The sequence below is a fragment of the Danio rerio genome, chromosome 18 (assembly GCF_049306965.1).
Source record: "Danio rerio strain Tuebingen ecotype United States chromosome 18, GRCz12tu, whole genome shotgun sequence".
NCBI classification, from domain to species: Eukaryota; Metazoa; Chordata; class Actinopteri; order Cypriniformes; family Danionidae; genus Danio; species Danio rerio.
In genome coordinates, this window is record NC_133193.1 from 8,830,304 (window position 1) to 8,851,766 (window position 21,463).

At 39.8% G+C, this 21,463-nt stretch overlaps 1 protein-coding gene and 1 long non-coding RNA gene across 27 annotated transcripts in view; one reads left to right on the top strand and one right to left on the bottom strand.

Moving 5' to 3' along the window:
* Positions 1 to 396: 396 nt before the first annotated feature.
* LOC141378806 (uncharacterized) lies at positions 397 to 5,633 on the top strand. Its single transcript, XR_012394296.1, has 2 exons — positions 397 to 3,036; positions 3,088 to 5,633. It is a non-coding gene; the product is annotated as an uncharacterized lncRNA (long non-coding RNA).
* The window catches only part of shank3a (SH3 and multiple ankyrin repeat domains 3a), a 569,169-nt gene continuing 552,274 nt past the window's right edge, over positions 4,569 to 21,463 (bottom strand). For 10 of the 26 annotated variants that reach the window (XM_073930231.1, XM_073930228.1, XM_073930225.1 and 7 more), the window contains 5 exons: positions 20,954 to 20,977; positions 18,856 to 18,980; positions 17,454 to 17,559; positions 14,724 to 17,202; positions 4,569 to 6,376 (listed from right to left, as the gene is read on the bottom strand). In XM_073930231.1, the coding sequence (XP_073786332.1) occupies positions 5,827 to 6,376; positions 14,724 to 17,202; positions 17,454 to 17,559; positions 18,856 to 18,980; positions 20,954 to 20,977 (3,284 nt within the window). In that variant the 3' untranslated portion in view covers positions 4,569 to 5,826. Of the gene's footprint in view, positions 6,377 to 9,405; positions 9,447 to 14,002; positions 14,052 to 14,286; positions 17,203 to 17,453; positions 17,560 to 18,855; positions 18,981 to 20,953; positions 20,978 to 21,463 lie in introns of all 26 variants that reach the window. The other 16 variants (XR_012394288.1, XR_012394287.1, XR_012394284.1 and 13 more) reach the window with 6 other exon arrangements.

Below are 21,463 nucleotides of genomic sequence, written 5' to 3' on the forward strand. Positions count from 1 at the left end.
TGATAGCGTGTAACTGTATTTTTTTTTTGCTTTATATGAAAAAAATTACAAACTAAATAACAAAAGTGTGTTTTTTTGTGTGTGTGAAGGGCTCATTGTGAACACACGGTTACACCCCACTGTGGGATGTTCAATTAAAGATGGAAGACCAGGTTCTGTGAAAATACACCAAAAGAAATGAAAATAAGAGGGTGGTACAATGCAAATCGAACAAACCAGTCAATCATCATTCCGTATGGGGATGTAACGCTTCATGCTACAGTCCATCTTAAAAGGAGAACCATCAAAAAATCATCTTCAAGAGTGTTTTTTGTCTTTATATATATATAATATCATATATAACTTTTATATTTATGACAAAAATGTTATATTCATAGATCTATATACTTTTTTTCTGTCAAATATATATGTATATAATTGGTAAAAATGATTAAATTATTGGTGGAATAAATCATCTACGGAGAGAGACGGGTGCGTTTCACACGGTCCGTCCTGTTTGCTGTCTCTCTCCATTTTTCAAAGCTATTTAAATACATTGAGATATTCTATCTAATGTCATATTTCCTTTGGAAACCCAAAGTAAGAGTCTGATTATGAAAAAGCCACTAGTGTTGGTTAAACATTCTCCGAGTTGTAGTACGTCCCTCAGCCAGAAGGGGGCAGGCGGTGGACAGAGAGGATCCCGCCACGCCCACTCTGCTCATCCACTCCTAAAAAAATACTCTGAAAGGCAACTGAACTTCCTTTTCTCGACAGCATCCCTCCTTTTTTTTCTGGATGAACGATGCAGCGGTAAGAAGCAGAGAGTAAAGTGGAAACAAACAAACAAAAAGAAAAAACAATTTGGAACTAAGGGATTAGTGGGTGTTAATCATGCCAATGAAAAAGAAGAATCAATTATGAGATGTTCTGCATTGGCTTTGTTCAGACAGATAGCACAAATCAAAGTTTTTGGTGCACTTTTGTAGTCCGGACAAGAAAAAGCTACACATCTGTAGGTTGTTTGAAATTGGATTAAATGCAATGAGAACTGTTGAATTGGATTTTAAGCAGTTTTTGCCTAAATGAATGTCGACACTTGTACACATTTAGAGTAAATGAGTACAGACTATTTGCATAAATGCATTAAATGCTTGAAAGCATTATGAGCTCAGTATGTGAGCAGATGCAGCAACTGGATGTTTCTTAGATCTCATTTACATAACCTCTGGCGCCTAGACTGCAGCTCCGCACAGGAAGTTTGACCAGAGGAGAAATGGTCGTGCCCAATTAAGCTTGGTTTCTCTCAAGGTTTTTTTTTCCTTCACTTTCGTTAAATGGTAAAGTTTGTTCCTTGTCACTGTCGCCACTGGCTGGCTTGATTTGGGACTTGTTGAACTGCACATCAATGGATTTGCTCTTCAGTGTTTGGACTATCAGCAGTGAAAATTAAACCACACTGAACTGAACTAAACTGAGCTTCAACTTTGAAAACTGGACTGACAGTTTCAATTCACTAGAACTTATATCTGAAGCTGCTTTGACACTACAATGTAAAAGCGCTATAGAAATAAGGGTGAATTGAACATTTACATTACACCTGCTACTAAGATGTGCTTTCGTTAGTTAGATCACAACTGAGTCTAAATATACCACCCTTAAGCTCATATTAGCAGTCATAGATATATGTATATGTGTTTACATATCTATGGCTCTGAATGGCCAGTCCTCTATTGCACCTTGTTCCCACATTCATTTCAAGGAAGCTCTACCCTGTACTAAAATGGCGGCTCTATTGTCGCATTCCCTCCAATAAAGAACAATACCATAGGTGAGGTCTAATGTAAATAACTATGTCAGTGCATCATCTTCTTCATTGAATAAAAAGGAAACTGAGATCACCTCAACTGTTTTCCTTACAGTGCCTCCAAGTAGTGTTTACTGTAACTTTAGCAGCCACTAGCTTGAAAACAAAAGTGCCAATCTGATTGGTGGAGAAGTTTTTGACACAAAGAAACGAGCATTAAGCGTTTCTTTAAAAATGACGTTTTTACGTCTGCTGTTTTGCATGTTGGTGTGCACGATCACATTAGCATCCTATGTTTAGTCAGGAGGCGTTAAACCTTGATGAAAAATAAAAGCAAAAAGTGCCCCGGTGTGAACGGGCCTTTAGCATTTGTCTATTTTCCTGTTGTTTTCCATCCTTGTAAAGCATCTTTGACTAATGTTATGTTGTATAAAGCGCTAGAAATGAAGGTGACTTGACATTAGTAACTATTATTAATATTTAGAGATTAAATTAAGCCATTTTTGCCCTTTTATTGTGATGGGACAGTCGCTAGACAGGAACAAAAGTTGGGGAAACCAGAATTTGAACTTGGGACGCCAAAGCAACATGTCGGTGCACTGCCCAACGACTTGGATATTTGACTATACTGTCTGAACAAGCAAATACGATTTGATCAGTCAATTCTAGATCAGAATTGAGCGCAGTTTGAACAAAATCAGTGCAATCGTTAAATTCACAGCCCCTCCAATACACACAGCACCCAGGTGATTGGCTGCTGGCAGAGATGGGAGGGGCTTAGTGCTACAAAAACAGCATAAAGCAAACACCCACTCCACTGATGATGGATTTAGGAAAAGTGCGATAATTTAAAGCTAAAGTGTGTGATTTCTGCACAAAAAAATAAATTAATAAAAAAAGTAAGTGTTGAAATTGTTTCCCGGATAAATGTTGGTTTGTCAGATTGGTTAGGATGCTCAAAAAAAAAAAAAAAAAAAAAGCAAAGTTTTGAGAAGAATTAGGAGAAAGTATTGAAGGTGCACATTTCAGCTTTAAAGAAACACCATGTTTTTTTTCTTTTGGAAAATAGGCTCATTTTACAAATCCCATAGAGTTTATGTCAGCCGATTTCCGAGTGTGGCAGGAGCACATTTAGCTTAGCTTAGCATAGATAATTTAATCAGATTAGACCATTAGCATCTCGCTCAAAAATGATTAAATAGTTTAAACATTTTACTATTTAAAGCTTGACTCTTCTATAGTTACATCGTGTACTAAGACTGATGAAAAATAAAAAGTTGCTTTATTCTAGATCAATATAGGAACTATACTCTCACTTTGGCTTTATAATCAAGGAACTTTGCTGTGGTACCATGGCTACAGCACGCCATTACCTAGTTACCTAGCTGGGGACTATTTTCAGACACTGTAATATCATTGCACCTGCTGCAGCCATAGTACGACAGCAACGTTCCTTGATTATTATACCTAAACGAGAGTATAGTTCCTAGACTTCTTGACCCAAAAAGCAACTTTTTGTTCTCTGTCAGTCTGAGTACACAGTCTGTGTAACTACAGAAGAGTCAATATTTTTTTTTTAATAATAATTTTTTAAGGGGTTTTTCACATTTAGTTTGGATAGGACAGTCAAGGTTACAGACAGGTATGTATTAGGAGCAGAGAGAGGGAAATGGTTGGCAAAGGACCTCGAGTCGGGAGTCGAACTCAGGTCGCTATGAGCACCACCATGTTATAGAGCTTTAATCGGGCCATAAAAATTACGCCTGAAGTCTGACAGAATTCGGCCTGAGCCCGACAGGTACATTTTGATTGACAGCTTCATAAAGCCCGAACCCGTTTATTGCCCGACATTATTCAAATGTGCTCATGCACACAGCTCTTTTGCCTTTGAGAATGAGTCATTTATATGTTTTAACATTATTTATTCGTAGCAAACGTAGGCTATAGGCCACTTGGAAGTTGGAACAAAGAAATAAAATAAGTCCTCTGTAACATCGTATCATCTCAGCACTCTAAATAGGCCTGGGTACATACACTTAGCCTTTAAATTGGCCAATACACCAATAAAAATAAGTCTTTCTTAACAAATTAAATAAAAATACATGTGAAATTATGACGGGTATTTGGCAATAAAGAAATTAAGATAAAGGCTCTGTGGGATTTGTTTCACCACTTCTCTTCACAAGCTGGCTTTAAGGTGACGAATAAGCTGAATATTAAAAGAATAGCCTAATGCCAACGTTATACTCTGTCTACGTTATGATTTAATGGTTTAATTAATATTTATTTATAATTTAAAAACCCTTTACTCATCAAGATTAGGCTACGTGTTTTTGTGGAGGAACATTATTGAATCCACTTTAATTGGCTTTAGCGCAGATCTTCGCTTAGGATGGTGCGTCCAGCAGCACCGAACACCCTTTCAGTGCTGCTGCTACTGGCCAAGAAGCATTCTGATCTGGCTAATTTTGCAAGTTTTGGGTAGGATTGTTCTTTCATCTTTTACCAGCCAAGAACATCAATTTCATTTTCCATGACAGCAGTTTCAATGCAGCGAGTGGGCTCGTCATCTTCCCTGTCAGCTTGCTGCACATACATTGCTGTTTAGCGTTCTACCGTAATACACAGTGCATGAGTGACTGCCGAAATACCTTGGTGGCTAGAATGACTAATCTTTTTGAACTGGTGGCGGGCCTCACCGCAGTCAAAATTCGCTCTTTTTAACTCTTTCTCAGTCATCATTTGTTTTACTTTTGCAGGGATAGATTTTAATGTTGTAACAATCGATTTGATTACTTAATCGAAACGCATCACATGGTTCATTTGTTGCACAAGCCAGGCCCGGCCCGACCCCACCTGAAACGATAGAAATTAAACCTAAACCCACCCCCGTCCTATAAGGATTGGGCAAAGATCTTCAGCTCTACCATGTTATATGTCGGCGCACTTAACTACTGGGCTATTGGCACTGACAGAACCTTTAAATAGAAAAAATAATAAAAATCGTTTTTGAATTTTTTATTGAGTGAGATGCTAATAATCCAATCCAATTTAATGATGCATGCTAAGCTATGCTAAAAGTACTCCCGCCAGACACAGAGATTGGCTAAATTGATAAAAAAAATTATAAAACCTTACTGTTAACTGTAGGTGACTTGTAAATGTTAGCATAGGTAACTGAGTTGGATTTGACCATTAGCATCGTTTAATAATCAAGGAACTTTGTTGCTCCACCATGGCTGCAGCTGCAGCATTTTCAGACACTGTGTAATATTCTTTCTCCTGCTGCAGCCATGGTACAACTGCAAAGTTCCTTGATCATTACACCCAAATGACGATATAGTTTCTAGACTTACTGAGCTAATAAATAGCATCTTTTCATTTTCCATCAGTCACGATGTAACTATAGCGGAGGAAAATTATTAAGTGAGATGCTAATGGTCTAATGCAGTTCAATGATCTATGCTAAGCTAAGCTAAAAGTGCTCCTGCCAGACCCGGAGTTGGCTTAAAATATTCAAAAATGGTAAACACCAACTATTAACTCTGGATAACTCGTAAACTGATTAGCATGTGTGATTAAATAGCATTAGGCCATTAGTTCTTAGACTTACTGACCTAATAAATAGCATCTTTTAATTCTCCGTCAGTCTTCATACACAATTTAACTACAGAAAGGTCAAGCTTTAAAAAGGAAAATGTTTAAACTATTTGGTCATTTTTGAGCGAGAAGCTTAAAATATTAAGCTTATTAAAAATAATTTTCAGTTTTTTTTATTGAGTAAGATGGTAATGGTCTAATCCAATTCAATGATCTATGCTAAGCTAAACTAAAAGTGCTCCTGCCAGACCCAGAGATCAGCTAAAAGGCTTCAAAAATGGTAAACCCCAACTGTTAACTTCAGGTCACTTCCAAAAAAAAAACATAGAGTGTTTCTTGAAAGCTCTGAAATCACAAGAACCCCCCCCCCAAATGAAATAAAGTAGGAATTTAAAAGTAAACCGTGTTGAGACTAGCTACAGGCAGAGGGAGGCGCGTGGTCAACTCTCCAGCAGCTGTTTAAGGGCGCGCTCAATGTTCATGCGGTGACCGACACGTGTCACACCCAGCTCAGCGTAGTCCTCCTTGGTCAGAGCAGGCAGATGGGAGCCCTCGATCTCGTGCTCCTGGAAACGATCCCGGTGTTCGGCCAGGTTAATGCTGGCCAGCCAGTCTCCCACGTCGTACTTGTTCCACAGATGAAGGGGTTTCTGGTGGAACGGCCGCAGGGTGAGAAGCGGGGAGGTCATGCCTGGCGAAGGGGCCGGCGAGGGTGAGCGACTCCGTGCACTGGAGCTCCTCATGACGAAACGCACTTCTTTCGGTTCGTGAGGGAGACTGAGGCTGGACGACTTAAGGATGGTGGGCGGTGTGATCGGTGACGTGGCCAGGCCGAAACCCCGGATGGGTCCTAGAGGATCTGAGCGGTCCGGGGATCCGGGACTGGGAGTCCTGCGGGTTACTGGGTAGCGGCTGCCTGGTCTGATGGTGTAGGTGGTGCCGTAGCCTCTCTGAGAGATAGTATGGAGCTCTCCCAAACTGCTGAAGAGTCTAAAAGTTGAAAACATGGGGAGAAAGAGAAATGGAAGGGGGCAGAGAGTGAAAGTCAAATTAAAATGTTTTTAGAGAAATGGTCTCTCTGTAACCCAATTTTAGTAATAGCATCAGCTATGTTAGGAGTCTACGCTTGGAGATAGATGTGGAAAACGCATCAAAGGGATAGTTCAAGCAAGAATGAACATTTAGGATTTATTCACCTTCAAGTGGTTGTAAACTTTTATAAGTGTCTTCCCAGCACACAATTTTAAACGAAGGTAGCTTGACTAAAACAAGGCTAAACTTGGGCGGTCTAAGAATAGTCCAAAACTAGACTAGTCGTCAAATAGACAGACTTTATATGTGTAGTCATTGATTTCTATTTATTTAATGACTAGTCTAGTTTTAGTCTTTTCTTATAAGTCCATTAAATTTTCACTGACAGCTCAAATTTAGCCAAGACGACTATGTTTAGACGTTTACTAGACATTCACATCAAAAACAAAAAATGCTTGCTGTATTTCTTCTTTTGAACACAAACAAGATGTTTTGAAGAATGTTTGAAGCATTAACCATTGACTTTCATAGTAGGAAATAAAAATGCTATGGAAGTCAATGGTTACCGGTTTTCAGCTTTCTTGAAAATATCTTGTTTTGGGTTTAACAGAAGAAACAAGTACAGGAATGATGACAGCATTTCATTTTTGGGTGAACGATCCCTTTAAAATTGTGTTAGTGAGATGCTTTATTTATGTGTTTAGTGCAAAAGTATTACCTGTGGAGTAAAGAATAAGAAAACTCTTTATATGATCATCGAGTGAAAGAAAATCTGAATTGCTGAATTTTTAGATTTTAGTTTGTAGGGTTTATAGTGTTATACTATTAATGATGACATATTTCAATATCTTTTTTGACTCATTTTCCAGTGAAAAATCAAAAATTCTTAGATTTACTTGAAGCTAAAATCCATTTGGTATTTTTCAAAGATGACATTAATCTTTGCAATATCTATCATGGATTGGTAGATATTGCAAAGATTTTTTCTTATTTAACTATCAAAGAAGTAAACATCTTTTTTTTTAATATTAGTTAACATCAGCAAGCCATGAAAAATACTTCTGAAGAACTGAAATACTGCAACATTTACTAATGCAATATTAAAATCAAAGGTTGTACTGTTAATATTATTTAGGGACTATTATCTACACTGAAAAAAAATGATGTCTGCAAAAAAGTTGCAAACAATTAATATGGGTTAAATTTAAATAAGCAAATTAAATTTAGTAATGTTCAACTTAATTTGTTTGCTTGAATTCAGCCCAAATAAATCGTTTACATCCGCTTAATTTAATAAAAATGTTAGTAAATCCAAGGATCCAAGGAATCATCTTTGAATTCTTCTTATTTCAATGTAACATTAATTAATAATCATTGCAATTAATTAATTATGAACTAATGCATTGACAAAACTGAAACTTATTGAATTAAATAAGGGTACACTTTATTTTGATGGTCCATTTAAGTATTAGTAGACTTTCTGCTTAATATCTGCTCATACTGCTCCTTCATCAGACATTTAACTGACTATAAGAAACTTTGCAAGTACCTGTCAACTTACACACCCTAACCCCAACCTAACAGTCTACTTATAATCTAATAAAAAATTTGTTGGCATGTAGATGCAATGTAACTTAAATAAAAAAATAAAGTCTGAACTAAAGTTAAGCTAAATACAGTCAAACAAAATACACAAAAATACACAAAAAAAGCTTCTGTAATAAATTTGTTGTGTCCAGCATGTCTAGATATTTTGATTGGAAAATGATCAAAAATAAGCTTAATTTAAAATACGTAAGAATTCTTAATTTAAAATATTAGTTTACTTTAAATAATCCAAGATTAGTTTCAGGATGTAAAACAAACAATTTAAAAAATAAGCTTAATTTTAATTTAAATAGGCAGATATTATTGTAGTTTTAGAAAAATATTTATACATTAATTTAATATTAAATATTAAAATAAGAAACAAATGCATATACACAATAAATGTAATTTATTAAGCTTGTCAAGACTGAGAGTGTTTAAAAGTGGAAAGGTGCATTAAGTAATATTTGATAAACTCTTTAGACTGCAGTAGTGATTACACTCTAAGATGTCACTGGGGAGGTACCTTTTTAAAAGGTATACATTTGTACCTTAAAGGTCCATATTACTACCTGAAGGGTACGTATTAGTACCTAAAAAGTACAAAAGTGTTCCTCTTAAAATTTGTAGGTACTAATATATACTTTTGAGGTACCAATATGAACCCTTTAAGCACAAATGTGACAGCTCGCGTACCTTTATTTCTGAGAGCGTAAGTCTAGTTACTGTAGTGATGATATCAAAAGGGGCGTGGTCTTGTTGGGTTGTGGGCGAAGTTGTTTTGATGCTTACAAATATCATAAATATCATTAGGCAAATTCTAAGTGTTTTTTCACTTCTGCACATATCCGTATCCACTGAAGCAAAATCAGACGTAATTACTTAGTTAACAACCAACGGTAATAACTAGGGTGGTTACATGAGTTTGAATAAATGGCTATTAAATGCATAACACTGAAAAAATTACACATTTTGCAAGCCGAACACTGAAAGCACAACAAAACATGCAACACATGGAAACAAAAGAAGACGACAGACTCAACCGTCAAATTACTTGCATTACTGGTGCTTACGCATGTAATTAAAGAATGCATTCACTACAATATCCTACATATACTATAGCCAATTCATTTAACAATATATATGCAAGCTCTGATCATTATGCCTGTTAAAGCAGCCTATACGTAAACTCTAAACACAAACTATTGTCCTATTCTTGAAATCCTATTGGGGATGTAATTTGATGATTGAGGAGTATTAAGCAGCCAATGAGGAACATGAAAAAGCTGGGTTTAAAAGGGGGGTCTGGCCAAATTAACATAACGGAAGGGGTGGATGATGATCAGGGCTCGTGGAAACAGACAGAAAAAAGAGAGATGAGATGATTCATGCGCACTTACACAGGTGCCCGGTTCTTCTGGGCTTAGCCTCAGATTCAGCTCTAGACAGAGCAGCGTAGCATGCAAAGAGAGAGATAGTGAGAGAAATAGAGATAGGAGAGAGAGAGAGAGAGAGAGAGATGGAGAGAGAAAGAGAGAGGGAGCAATGAGAGAGAGAGAGAGAGAGCGGTCGGTTAGCATCAGTCCATGACAGAACAAAAACAAACACCAAACACACTTCACATCCTCAACAATGTCAATCCAATGCAAACCAAATGCATAGCGACACAGACCAGAGCACAGCTATCCCCAGACGTCAGCTTTCAATAGTGGAACACACACATATGGAGACTCTATAAATGACCGATTACTTTTTTAAAATTATAATATGTAATTAATTTTTTCCACAAGTGCTTCGTCTGGGGTAAGGTGGCATTCCAGTCAAACCGACCAACAAAAATTGAGCAACAAAACAAACTGAACAATTATGGATGAAAAATAAACAATCAATGCAACATTTTGTTCTAAGTAGAAGCCAGAGTGATCATTGTGTTAGCATGGTTGATGTATGAAAATGACGCCAAAACTACAGAAATAAAATGCTCAGAAGTGGAAAGAATGTTTACATTTTTAACATGGCTACATAGATAGGAATGAGAGACTATGATGAAGTCATGTGATGATTATGTTAGTTTAATGCTTTATTATCCAGTCAAAAGCTGGTTTATTTGAATACACTTTTATTTCTACATTCAAATAAAGTGAACAAACATGAGTTTTAAAGTCGCCATGAAATGAAAGTTAAGGCTGTCATTTGTGTTTCATATCGTGATGTACATCCAAACGAAAAGGTCCTGAATTAAGTAAAAAATAGTGTGGTGCATGATTTCGTCCACTGGGAAGTGACTGAATTTTATCCTCCTCACACTAGCTGCCAGTTAAGTTTTGTATTACATTTAAAATATTGCTTCTTACCTATAAAGCTTTAAACAATCTAGCTTCTGTTGATCTAACCAACCGTCTGTCTCACTACAATCCAACTCACTCTTTAAGATCTGAAAACTCAGGGCTTCTTGTAGTAGCTAGAATAGTAAAGTCAAGTAAAGGAGGTCGAGCCTTCTCATTTATGGCTCCTAAACACTGGAATAACCTTCCTGATGACGTCTGAGGCTCAGACACACCCTCGCAGTTCAAAACTTGAATAAAGACCAATCTTTTTAGTAAAACATACACTCAGTGCATCACTTAGCTATATGATACATCCACACAGGTTTCTGCATCTTGTTAATATACACTATGAACAGCAGCTACTCTATTTATTCTCTTTATTCTATATTTCCACCTGGGGATACTCATTCCGAGGCCCTCAGACTATGCAGAGTCCTTGATTCGATCCAAGACCAGCGACAATATGATCCCAAGGTTTCCATATCCTGGACCAGGCCATATCCTGAGCAGCTGCAGTGGTGGTCATGGAGGAGTGAAGAGCATGAGACTGAGTCCTGGGATGTTCCAGGGACTGTTGAGTCTTCACTGAGGTCCAGCTTTCAGCCTCCGCCGCTGAGACTGCAAATCTACACAAGACGTTTGGCCAGCAGAGAAATTGAAATGATCGTGCCCAACTGAGTCTGGTTTCTCTCAAGGTTTTTTCCTTCACTTTCGCCAATTGATGAAGTTTTTTCCTCGCTGCTGTTGCCACTAGCTTGCATGGTTTGGGATCGGAAGAGCTACGCATCGATGGATTTGCTCCACAGTGTTTGGAGTCTTAGTAGTGATTATTAAACCACACTGAACTGAACTAAACTGAACTGAACTTAAACACTGAAAACTGAACTACACCGTTACCATTTACTTTGATCTTTTATGTGAAGCTGCTTTGACACAATCTACATTCAAAAGTTTTATACAAATAAAGGTGAATTGAATTGAATCATCAGAAGATGGATGTTTCTAACAAAATGAAGGAAGATTTATAAATGAATAAAAGCAGGGCAGAAACAGGACACACCCTGATAGCCCTGCCCTAAAGGCATTCCATGCGACCAGAAGTAAAGAAAAGTCATTTTGAGGGAGGAGAGAAGGAATTTGTTTAAAGATTATGAGAGCAAATGAATTTTGCTCTCATAATCATAATAGTGTGAGGGTGCACTCACACTATGCTATTCCAAACCGTGCCCGGGCACAGTTCCCGGTTCATTTGACAAGTGTGAGTGCTCCTGGCACGGTTCAGTTGACTGGCCCTGGTCTGGTTGGAAGAGGTGTGGCAAGGTGTGGTTCGGTTGGGCTTTGGCATGGTGCCTGAGTGCACAACTGAAGACGCAACGTCACTTTTATTAATCATTCTTACTTTTCACGACCTGTCATAGTTGATTAAATATGCAAACCTCCCCTGAATGTCAGCTGCACCTTCAGCAAACCTCCTAATACCTGCAACAGGATGGCTTTTATGATAATTTATGAGTGTCAAAAGTTGTGGATCTGTTCGGCAAAATATTTGACTGTGTGTCGCTGCATCCCAAATTACTAAAAAAATAATACAAAACGATATAACTAAAGCAATCTCCATTGTACTGTGCGAGAGCGCTTCTCTTCTGTTAAAATGAACAGTCGCATCATTGAATCGGAAGGCAAAATGCTGTGTTAGAGCAGGCCATCAGTGGAGACAGGAGGGGGGACAAGCGCGCTTCGGCATGGTTTAAGGCAACTGTACCAAGTATGAGCACACCCTTACAAAACAATGAAGTGCACAGATACCTAATTTATAATGAGCACAACTATTAATGCAAAAATAAGAAGAACAAATTTTGATTTCATGGCGACTTTAAGGAGTAACTGGATGCAAACAACATATTCATACCATTCAACGTCACACATACATACTGCTACCACAGTGCCACAGAGGAGTAGGCCACAGGGAAAGGCTCACAATGTTAGATTTGGAAGGTGAAGGGACAAAGCTTGAGATGGTGCATGCCCTGAAGCCATCTGTTACCTTGTGAACACCCAAATGGCAATGTACAGAGGGACTTCAAATCCAGTTTAAACAATGTTTTACAGCATGTCACTGAGGACGTTTTCGAGTTGAATCAAACACTGAACAAGCTGCATGGCCAAAATGGTTACACTTAAGCTACATTTACACAACAATGATGTAGCCAAAAACAAACGTTTAACATTAAGCTTTTTTATGTATACACAACATTTAAAAAATTATCCACATTTACACATATTAAACAAAAAAACCTTAAAAAACACTGTAATTCGTATGCACGGTAGTAAACAGTAAACACAACATTTAAGGAAGTGACAATGTGTCATTGGTGTGATTAAACTTTGCAGTGTGTATATGATTCGTTCAAACCAGGCTTTTTCTAAAAACGCGCCGCTATTTACATTTCTGGAGACCGTCAAATACGTCCCAGGAGGAAGGTTCTGTTCTTTTTTGCAGGTTCTGTTTTTGAGAATCCACCAGAGGCCAATGTGTACGCTTTTTGAGATCTCAAATTTCTCTCACGAGTGCCTGCTCTACTCTTTTAAATCCACCAGAGGGCGCTGTCGACTGACTGTTTGCCTGACTGAATGACTCGACTGACCGATCGACTAACCCACCCTTCCCCCTTTCCTAAACCCAACTAATAGTATTTTAAAAAGCACAAATTGCGTCGCCCACCCACTTCAATAAACCCAACCAACAAATTTAAAAAGCAATTCAGAAAAAGAAAAGCTCTTGCCTGATTACGTTTTACCACATTCTGTTATACCCTGTTATTTACTTGTTTATTTTAGTTTTGTCTTACCTGCTTTCTTCACTGGATTCATCGTTGTCATCTCCTCTCAGCACCTTAAGTCCACGGATGTACATAGCGAGCTAACTGGACAAACTGGTAGAAGTCGGAAAATGATCCATATGGAGGTAAACGGTCATCTGGTAAGCGCAAAAAGGAACGGCATCATACCACTCTGTAGCGTTTTTAAAAAAAAATTAAAAGCAGCCATGCGTATATCTGGCTACATGATTCACGATCTCCAGAAATGTATATAGAGCTACGTTTTCAGAATGAGCCTATGTTGGATTCGTTTCCATTGTTTGTTGTAATATCGGTAAGGAAAATCCACAGTTTGTGGAAGAAGTGATTAGCAAACTTTTTACCAGCCACAATGGTACCATGCACTCTGCCACTATTGTGTATGTTTAATCACGTTTGTATTTAAAATTGACATGTACTGTGCATGTCTCCTTACCTAACACATACTATTCAAAATTCCCATTTTGGGGTGTTTATACAGAAAGGAAAAGGCGGGTTTTCTAAAAAATCTACTTCTTATTTTAAAATTGATGTGTTTTCAGTATCCAAAATGCTATTGTCCTGAAAACAAACAAGCAAATTGCATAAAAAGTTTACTGATTTTGGCTGAAAACCTTGTTGTGTAAATGGCCCCTTAATATATTATACTTGGTGTACACTGTACTTTTAGTTGATTTGCCAGGGTGGACAAGGGAACACAGAACCTGCAGGAGTGATTAATAAAACCCAGAACAATGCCAGCAAAAGTGATTGAATGTGTGATTAGTGGATTGTCAAAGGATAGAAAATAAAAGGAATGACATTTGATTTACCCTAGTGGCTAAAAGCTAAGGTTTACTGTCTTCCATGTCGTTGTCACATCTGTTGGGATATAAAGGACTTCAGTTGTATTTGAGGATATAAGCAAAATGATACATAGCTGGTGCTTTAAAAATCAAGACAGAAAACAATCATTACATTTCTGATTTTATACGAAGCTTATTTATTCCAGTTAATCAGTTTATCTCAAACTGTTCCTGTGTCTTATTTATGTGTATTTTTGCATCCGCATAGTCTATGGTTGGTTGGTAAAATCAGGGTATCCTATGTTACTTACCATTGGAAATCGAATGCTGAGATTGTTCTTGGGCTCCAAACATCTCAATGAAGAAAGCATGTTAGACATTACCACTTCATTTCTTCTAAACACGTTCCAAAGGTTAAAGATGTTAATTTGCTTTATTTAAGATAAAAGTCTGCCCATTTAATCATGTCTGCATTACATTCTTTGGCATTCTTTATGATGTTTATGAGAATGTTTAATGGATCTTGTTTATGTTCTTTTTATTCCATATTAACGATTACAGATTTATTAGTTTCAATTAATCACTGTTAATCATATTTGATAAAAATAACTGCACAGGGTAAATATTCTCAGTGCCATTTAACCAATAGAAAACTGCATTTGGATCATAAACAGACAAAATCAGCATTTTTCATAGAAATTTTGAAAAATTGCTGATTGAATGCTCTCCTGTAAGATTCGCACTTTACCTTGGACCGACCACGGGGGATTTTCGTCCGGGGTCAAGTGAAGCTCCAAGTGGCTCTTCCCCAAGTGAGCGTGTGTCCTTGTTCAGCTGCTGCAGCCGGGAGCTGAGCTCGCTGATCACAGTGGGCTTGCCTTCCTCTGCCCCCGAAAGCGGACGGGGTTCTACTGTGTCCCCCCACAACTTAGAGCGTCTCTGGAAGAGGTAGCGGGGTCTGGCCGGGCCTGAGGCTCCCGCAGCAGCAGCCAGTGCAGCCGCATGCTGCTGTGAGAGCAGTTCGCTATCAGATGACTGCTTGAGCAGGGGGTCCCTGAACGTCACCGGGCCCTTGCTGAGCTGGGACTTGAGCTTTGGCTTTGGAGGCACTGGCGGCTTATCAAGAATGAACGTCTGGCCATCTGCGTGGGTGGTGTAAGTGTCTGTTGGCTCGCCGCTTTCCGAGGACAGTGTGGACATGCTGGAGACAGTAGAGATGGTGCTCGTGGTCTCCAGGTGGTGATCGCTGGAGCTACGAGTGTCTACCTCTTCCACCCCGGAGTCAGCAGCAGACTCTGGGCCCAGGTGGGACTCAGATGGCTTCCCTGAGGCTGCTTGCAGGCCACTGCTAGCAGGGACCTGTGCTGCTGCAGCGACCGCTGCTGAAGGAGCAGGGGGTGGTGGAGCGGGTGGAGCTGAGGGCAAGGTAGAAGGAGTTGTCTGCGTCAACGTGGGAGCAGGAGGTACTGCAGTTTCAGGAGTCTTAGCAAGAAGGCCATTTGAAAATTCGTCCGGCGGAGGAACCACACCGATTTTACGAAGCTCCTCTCTTGTCTCCTCGTCACTGGAGGATAGCATGGCAGGTGGCAAGGTGACTGTATAGGGTTCGGCATCCTCCTCAGAACTACCCTGAGCCAAGGTTTTGTCTGAGGATGGGCTGGGAGGGGGCTGGGAAGTTGGAGCTGCGGTGGGTGGTGGGGTGGATATCGAAGGAGCTTCGGGACCAGGGGACTTTGCACGTTTAATTTCGGCCAACATGGGTTTGGGGCTTTCTGACAATATCCCCTTAGGGGAAGGGACACTGCGCTCTGGACTGGGCCCTACAGCCTGCCCATTACTCGTTGCATGAACCATGATAAGCCCAGCAGTTTTCTGCTGAGACGTGTCCATGATGCTGATGATCATACTCTTTTTGTCCTCAATTTTCCTCTCCTCCTTCCTTTCTGTCCTTGTTTCTAACTCTTTCCTGGTAGATATGGGACTTCCCCACTGAATCTTGCTAGTGGGGACGGAGGTCTCGTAAATTCTTTTTGTTGCAGGAGAAAAGGGAGGTGAAGCAAACCCACCCTCACCCTCTGACCGCTCAGCCTCTTTGGTCTGGGTCTCCATATACAGTACCCCTCCAGCAGTTTCATGTTTAGTTCTGGGCTCAGGGCTGCTTGAGGGGGACTGACTCTGGGAAGTTAATGCCCGTTCTCTTGCGGCCAGCGCAAGTGCCAATGGAGAGTTGGGGTCCAGGGGCTTACCTGTCAGTGGGTGAATGAAGGTGGTGCCCCCAGGTGAGGGACGTAACGCCAAGGCGGGAGGAGGCAATTGACCGAGTTCACGAGTGAGCATTCGTTCATCAACAGAACGGGATGGTGTGAGCGAGGGGGCCTCGGGGGGTGGTGCTGAACTGCCCTCCATAGTTCCCACTGATAGGAAGACTGTAGATTTCCGCCTCTCCTCCAGACGACGTTCTCTGTCCTTCACAGCATCAGCAATGGCAGCAGCAAAAGGTCCTTTTCCTTGCAACAGTCCTTCAGCATGAGCTTGACTGCGTTCATGCAACAGCTGCTGCTGCTGATGAAAGAAGTCAGACCTGCTGGTGTGCTGGGCAGCAAGGCGCCCAGAAGGAGAGTGCTCCCTCGCATGGATGGATGCCAATGCTAGTGAGGCTCTTTCCTGAGCATCTTCCACCTGCAGTTGCTTAACAAGTGGGCTCTTCCTCCGTTGTGGCTTGCTGGGAGTTGGCGTGAACATACCCACGCTGAACTGACCCACATTGGCGTAGGGGTTATCTATGATTCTGCCTTTCCGCTTGATTCTCTCAGGCGGAGTTGAGACAGGACCTGGCCTGGGGATGTCAGTAGGCTCCACAGGGAGGTGGGAGGAATCCTGCAGGATGATCATGGAGCGGGCTTTCTTCTGCCTCTCCATGTGGGAGGCATGGCGAGGCGGCTCATACAGCTCAGCAGACATTGTCTGAGGCAATGCATGTAGTCTCGGCTCAGAGCCTGGTTTAAAACTGGAACGGCTGGGGTCGTGAAGGCGGCCAGGGGGAGGGGGTGGGCAGAATGAAGGAGGGGGTCCAGTATCTAGATAGTAAAGCGATGGAGGAGGTGGGGGAGCCATCTGAGGAGGTGGAGGGATACTATGGCTGTCTCTCAGGCTGTCCGTCATGGAGGAGCTTCGTGGAAATCTGTGCTCCGCTGCCAGGGCAGACAGTCGATCCTCTTCGGTGGCTCCTGCACATTTAGACAGATAGAAATGTATTTGGGTTTGGTGGAGCTTGAATGATAACAATAATTCACATAATTCACATCTAAACTTTCCTTTAAATTCTGATCGTTATTGTGTGTCAAAGTCCTGCATTTCAATACGCTGATATTTAAGAAAGCACAGACAGATAGAAGAAACCAGAGAATAATATTTTTCAGCTGTTTCAAACTGTGGAGCTTGTTTGAGAGTTGTATGTAAAAGATTCATGAAGGCTTACCAAAAGACTTTGTTCGAGCCATGCTTTTCGGCAGCTGCATGTGGGCTTTTTCCAACGCTGGGTGAAGAGCACCATGAAGGGCAAGTCCTTGTCGCTCAAAAAGAGACTGCACAAAAACAGAGAAAACATTTACCAATGACATAAAAAATAATCATATAATAACAGAGTTGGTGTTAGCTATTGTTTATCTAAGGCAGGGGTTCCCAAACTTTTCAACCCGCGACCCCCAAAATGACAATGCCAGTGACCCGCGACCCCCAATATTTTCTGAGGTGGTTATAAATACAGAAACCTTGCATGCAATGGCGCACACACCACAATTGACTGAAGTCTATTCTTCATTTATTTTCTTTATGGATGTCAGTGCTGTAAACGGGCCAGAACATTTAACCTGGTGTTATAAAGTCAAGCTGCTGCATCTGACGCTATTGCCGTGTCTTTAATATAATGTAATTACCTCAGGGGTCGCAATCCAACAGAACTAGTAACTATAAGCTACTATAGTAACTATATACTAACTATAAACGACTATTTTTTTTCTCTTCAGTAGGTTATGGATAAATTATGGTAGTTCTTATGGTTTATTAAATCTAAATAGATTTTTTGAAATCACCAGGCGACCCCCCCTTCATTGTCCTACGACCCCTTGGTGGGTCCCGACCCCCACTTTGAGAATCACTGATCCAAGGCAGGGGACTCATACTGCTCTTCAGTTCACGATCGTGTCTCTATCCCCCTCCCCCCGCTCTTCAGTTTGCGATCGTCAACCGGCCCTGGCCCCCCTACCAAAAATAATAGATTTTTCACGCGACCGTCAACCAGACCCCCCCGCCCGCTCTTCAATTCGCAATCGTCAAACGCCAACACCCCCAAACACTATTAGCACCCCCCCAATTTTTGCTTTTCAGTGTCTCTCAACCTTCAGCTCATGACCATCAACAAACCCTTCTGGCCACTCTTCAGTTTGCGGAACCCCCCTCCCACCTTTTTCCGTCAACCAGTACCCCCCCAACCTCAGTTCGCAATCATCAACCAGCCCCACAGGCCCTTCCACAAGCACCCCCACCCAATTTCCCGACCGTTAACCAGACATCACCCACCCTGCGATTGTCTCTCAATACTCCCTCCCTCAACCGCCCGTCAGTCTCTGCACGGTACTGATCTTCACGTGATTACAAGCATCACTTCCAGATAGTAAGATGACCCTCCTATCATTTGTCAGTCTCTTAAATGGCCTTCCGCCAAATTGAGTTTGACACCCCTAAACTAAGAGTTTAATGGCAGTACATTAAACCAGCAGTAAAGCAAAAACTATTTTGGTCTCTACTGTATCAAAACAAAGTATATGCACAGTTGAAGTGCCACTGATAATTTCCATGTGTTTGCACATACTGTATCTTACACTGATTTCTGCTGGTGTAATTCGGCGACTGGTAGGACGTTGCTTCACCGTGGCGGCTCTATAGTCTGCTTCCACCTTTGGCCTCAGTACTGTCTCCTGAGAGGCCAAAATCTCATCTAACCTTTCTAAACACAAACATAGATACAACACACAGTACATTACATTACACATCCATACAAGAAAGCATACGAGAAGCTTTATGTACTCAGGTAATATGGATCTAATTTGATGACACGTAAGAACTAAAAAAAAGTCAAAGTAAATATGAAATGTTAATGACATAGCAGGGAAGACTGCTGCCCCCCATAACCCAGCCCATATAAGCAGTTGGAAATGGATGGATGGATGACAGTGCGTTAACACAATGACACAATGCATCAATTATTTTTGGCAAATGGTGTAGCATGACAAAGTATAAAAGCTCAGTTCCAATCTACAGATCTGCCTATCTACTTTAGCAGTGCCATTCACACCAGATGATTTCTTTAATGTTATTTTGAAGCTAAGCAAGGTAGTTGATGTTTACAAAGAAAAACAATTAAAAAATAACACAGATGGAGCCCAGAATGCATCCTGTGTGAACGGTCCCTAAGGCAGCATCCAAACTGAAATAGACCTTCATAAGTGACTCATTTGGAAAAGTCCACATGCCACACAAATAGCGTTCCTCACGTGAAGCATATGAGATGAAACTCACAATGGAGTTTTCACAGTGAGTTTGCAATTGGTGCACGATACAATGTGAAAAATACTTTTCGTAGAGTTTTTGTCTTGATTTTAATCCAAATAATCCAATCCCAAAAAAATCAATCAATCAATCAATCAATCAATCAATCAATCAATCAATCAATCAATCAATCAATCAATCAATCAATCAATCAATCAACCCTATCTATTACTACACTACCTGACAAAAGTCTTGCCGTTGATCTCAGTTGTAAAAGCAACAAATTATAACTTGACTTCTAGTTGATCATTTGGAAACGTGGCAGAAGTTAGATTTTTCTGATGAATCATCTGTTGAACTGAATCCCAATCATCACAAGATGACTTCCAGATGACTTTATTTGTAGGGGTCATTGCAGAGATGTATGGATGTAGGGTCATCCAAGCTCATGGGAGTCATGCACAATATTCATTCCTTTCGTACTGCACCAGGCCTTTATATTCTATACTGTACATTACTTGTGTTAAGTGACAAGACTTTTGTCTAAGCAAAGTCAGACCTTACTGTCCTAATTACATAATTAATAATTAAGGCATGACCATATTTTATTTTGGTAAAATAAGCATAATCTAGAGGCATTTGCCTTTCAAATAAGCCAGTTCTGATACCAAATGATCAACTAGAAGTCAAGGTATTATTTGTTCTTCTTAAAGTTTGGATAGGCGACAAGACTTTTGTCAGGTATTGTGTGTGTGTGTGTGTGTGTGTGTGTGTATTCTTAAATAAATATGCAATTTCTAGACAAGTACAAAATATTGTTTTGTTTTCAGAAATAATCTGCCAAAATTAAGTTAGTTTTCCTAAAAGAATTAAAAATAAAAATCTACCAATGTAAAATATTCTTGTTTCAGATCAGCTATTTTTTTACTTACCCCAGTAACATTTATTATTTTGCTATATTAATAGATTATTGAAAAAATACAATATCTTAAAAACAAAACAATACATCTTTTAAACAATATTTTAATACTAAACAATATTTAATGCTTCTTGGTTAAATAATTTGTGGATATTTGGATTTGAAACAAGACAAAAACTCAAAAACAGAAAATAAGTTTTTGCAGTATAAGAGTGTTATAATCAAATAAGAATGAACAATTACTGTAGCAATAACATTTTATAAATAATAGTGTTATTTTAATACCAGTTTACCCTCCAAAACATGGTATTTCATAAAAACAGCATACTGTTGCTGCCTGTGCTTTGAGAAAGCCTAAAAATGCAGGTTGGGTAGGCAGCTTATTAGGTTTTGGAAGAGAGCTAAATAAAGCACATTCTAGCATGAGCGAGGTGAGGATGGTTGCATACACAAGTTGAATTTTGCTGTGATTTTTTTTAGGGGGTCTCTAAAAACCTCAATACACAACTCACCTCCTCTCCTCCTCCTTGCAGAGGCTGAGCATGAAATAAATGTACACAACACTTCTCCATTAAAGTCTCACAGCAGCAAATGTCTGTCTGTGTGTGTTACGTTGTGTGAATGTGTGTAATGAACTCAGTAAACTCGGAGCACAGATTGAGCGAGAGAGAAAAGGACAGCTGATGTTTTGAACAGCCCAAATGGCTGCAGGAGGGAGATGACACAGTTAATAAATAAACAACAACAACAAAAAGAGCATCAAAAGAAGAACATGTTGCATCTGAGTGTGTGTGCATAAATTAACGAAATAGGATAAGTAAAATTAGCTATTTTAACTATAAAATATTTCATAATCTTAATGACTAAGTGTAGATAAGCACCCTGAAGCCTTGATAATTGGAATTCGGCAATATTGCAAACAAACTGTTCCTCATGTAAACACAACACTGCGACTTACATAACAAGTTCTTAGTGTAGAAAAACTGCATTTTTTTTCAGCGTACATTTCAAACTACAGCTAA